The sequence below is a fragment of the Anarrhichthys ocellatus genome, unplaced genomic scaffold (genome assembly GCF_004355925.1).
Source record: "Anarrhichthys ocellatus isolate YVR2014 unplaced genomic scaffold, GSC_Weel_1.0 scaffold83, whole genome shotgun sequence".
Lineage (NCBI taxonomy): Eukaryota > Metazoa > Chordata > Actinopteri > Perciformes > Anarhichadidae > Anarrhichthys > Anarrhichthys ocellatus.
Genome location: NW_022280113.1, coordinates 798,722 through 801,934, shown reverse-complemented (window position 1 = coordinate 801,934; position 3,213 = coordinate 798,722). Strand labels below are relative to the sequence as shown.

General features: G+C 41.6%; 1 protein-coding gene across 1 annotated transcript; it reads right to left on the bottom strand.

The window, feature by feature from the left end:
* Positions 1 to 903: 903 nt before the first annotated feature.
* rasd4 (rasd family member 4) lies at positions 904 to 2,663 on the bottom strand. Its single transcript, XM_031874658.1, has one exon. It carries the CDS (start codon positions 2,311 to 2,313, stop codon positions 1,687 to 1,689), a length of 627 nt encoding a protein of 208 aa, XP_031730518.1. The 5' UTR covers positions 2,314 to 2,663; the 3' UTR covers positions 904 to 1,686.
* Between the last annotated feature and the right edge of the window lie 550 nt (positions 2,664 to 3,213).

The following is a 3,213-nucleotide window of genomic DNA, read 5'->3' as shown; positions in this document are numbered from 1 at the left end:
TGTGTGTGTGTATATGTATATGTATGTATGTATATGTGTGTGTGTGTGTATGTGTATATGTATATGTATGTATGTATATGTATGTATGTATGTATATATGTATGTATATGTATGTATGTATGTATGTATGTATATATGTATATATGTATGTATGTATGTATGTATGTAATGACTATGAATACAGTTTGAGTTTATATTACTAGTTTCAGGGGATGTAATGTGCTTTTGTCATCAGCAGATGGCGACAGAGATCTGATAACGTATATTGGCGGTTGAGAAATGTAAATCTCACTCTTGATTTCCGTCCACTTTACACATTCATTGTCTAGTTTGAGTCACTTATTTCAATAACGAATACGTTGAAGAACCCTGAACAACACACAGAATCATTTCCGTGGTTCCTTTTTGTCTTATTCGACACATTTTAAGACAAAATAAATTAGCTGGAACCCCGCCCACAATTAGTCGGTATTCACGGTTCTGTAATATGTGCATTAACACGTAGATGCTTCTAACGTACTTCTCTGTGCATATTACAGTCAGTTTTATTGTCCTATTCTTACCCTTTCTACCTGAACGGACATCAGAATATCGGTGGCCTTCAGAAATCAGTTTGTTCTGTTCTTAGGATATTACTCAGGACTCCTCCCGCTTCAAATATATGTACATTTGACCAGATGGCAGTCAAAATGACACCACTCCTACAATACACTATATATTCCGTAGCTAAAAAAAACAATTTTCTTCTGTATATTGTCATTACTTGGTGCACTGACACGGTTTCCTTAAAGAAACTAAATGTTCACGTGTGATCGATTTACGTTTCATAACCGACCTCCTTTACATAATTGTTTACTGCAATGATTTCATAACCTATAAACAACTTCACACAACACATTTCTCTTTTTTTTTATGCTTATATCTTTTATTACACAGTTAGATACACATTCCACTTACATTTGTTAAAGAAACGGCAATATAACATTTGTCAGAATATGCCATTGTTTAAAAAAAAAAAAAAAATCCAAATTATGAACAAGAAAAACACTTTGAACGGTCATTTAGAAAATGACAAGTGCATCAACAGTTTATATTTGCATTTCACCACTTTTTTTTTTTTTTTTTTTTTTTTTTAAACAGGTAATATCACGCTCTGGCAAATTGGAATTGAATACAAAACAAAATGTAAACATGATGATGTGCTACATACACTGAATTATTAAATCAAAACAATTTACGTGAGACATACAACTTCTACACATACCGCAGTAAACAATCTGTTGGCAACAGTCCAAATCTCTATGCAAGTGAACAGTTCAATTTAAAATATCAAAAGGTATACATTGATCTACACACCAGCAGCATGTCACCAAATAAGCAGCAACAACATTACATTGAGTGAACAACTGAGTAATTAATGCGGCGTCCTTTTTTTTTTTTTTTTTTTTTTCCCCCACTGGCAGTCAGTTCAGGTCAAGTCTTAATACCCTTCACCTCCTCACTTTCTGTTCCTCTCAGTTTTTGAACCCTGAAGTGTCCTTAGCTGGTCCACAATCCTTTATCTCAGTCACTTAACGCCCCCGCGGACTTAAGTCCAGGCTTTTCTCTTCAATCTCTTTCTCCGAGTGCTCTCATCTCTTGTCCCTTCGTGAGACAAACCAACACTCCTCCTCCTCCTGTCTATCACTAGGACAGAATACAGCTGTTGGTCTTGTTCATGGGCGGACGAAAGTCTGTGTCTTTTGGAAAGGTCTCCCTGCGTCTACGCAGCGCCGGGCTGAGGCGGCTGGGAAGGTTTGCCTGCTGCAGGAGCTCCTTGAACACCTCCACCACGTTGGTGTTGTCCTTCGCCGACGTCTCCAGGTAACTGTTGTTCCAGTCCTGCTCCACGGTCGACAGTACGTCCTTATTGGACACCTGACGCTCCTGCTCCCGGTCCGACTTGTTCCCCACCACCACGATCGGCATGTTCTTGTCCTCCTTGATCTCCATGATCTCATCCCGGAGGCTCTTGACGGCCTCCAGTGACTCGGCGTCATCCAGGGCGTACACCAGTGCGAAGGCGTCGCTGTTTTGGATGGAGAGCTTGCGCATGGCCGGGAAGGAGTAGCTGCCGCTGGTGTCCAGGATCTCCACTGTGATCTTGACCCCGCCGATGTCATACTCCTTGCTGTGCAGCTCCTCCACTGTGCGCCGGTGTTTGGGCTCAAACGTGTCTTGGAGGAAGCGCTGGATCAGGGCCGTCTTGCCCACTCCTGCTGCCCCCAGAAAGACTAGTCGCACCTGCGTCTTCTCCTTCACCTCCAGAGACATGCTGCTTTTTCTTTGTGGAGGGGATGTCCCAATGCTGCTTTTTCTTTGTGGAGGGGATGTCCCAAAAAAACTATCTCAAATCGACTCACTTCCACAGCGGCTACAACAGCTGTTATAAAACTGACACTGCAAATGAAAACACCTGTCACTGACTTCAACCTTTCTAAATAGATTTCCTTGAATATCTCTCTTACAGCAGTTTCTTGTGAGTCCTCATCTTGAGCTTCCTTTCTTGCTTTGTTTCACTTGCTTGTTTCTTCTTCTTTTTTTTTTAACTGGTGGTTCTCTGTCAAAGCTCCTTTTTAAAATCGCTCCTGCGCGTCCGGTCCCCACAGCTGCCTTTTATGCCTGTTTTGGTGAGAGAGCTTCCATGCCCTCGTGCAGCTGCAACCAATCAGCAGAGGGCAGCCTGTTGCAGTGTAACATCCAGGCAACCAATGATAAAAGAGTATGTAAATCAGCGTGCATGCGGCCAATTCAGGGGGAGAAAGGAGTTGATATCTAAACGGCAGGCGGGAGCGTGGAAAGCATGAGGAAACAAAGACATATAGAGACAAATGTCAGAAGATCCTTCACTGCTTCTATTTAGATTTAGATCAAATCCATCCTGCTCTCGTGGTTGATTAATGCCTTCTGTGGGTTCCTCTTTATGAGACGGGATCATCCTAAAAATAGACAAACCTTTGTGAGGCTACAACATGTGTCATAAATTCTTATAATTACAGCTCTGACATCCCTTTTGTATGAATATGTTTGGCATGTTCTGCAACCAATGATTAGACCTCACTAAAGACTGTGACGGTGCCCGGGATGATAACCGGCACATAGGGTGAGTAAATATATTCAGTTTGTGTTTATTTACTTCTTTTAGTTGATGCGCTTATGAACAGCCACCTACAA

What these genes read in the sequence shown, in the direction of transcription:
- rasd4 (XM_031874658.1), bottom strand. Translation starts at nt 2,313, where the DNA reads ATGTCTCTGGAGGTGAAGGAGAAGACGCAGGTGCGACTAGTCTTTCTG.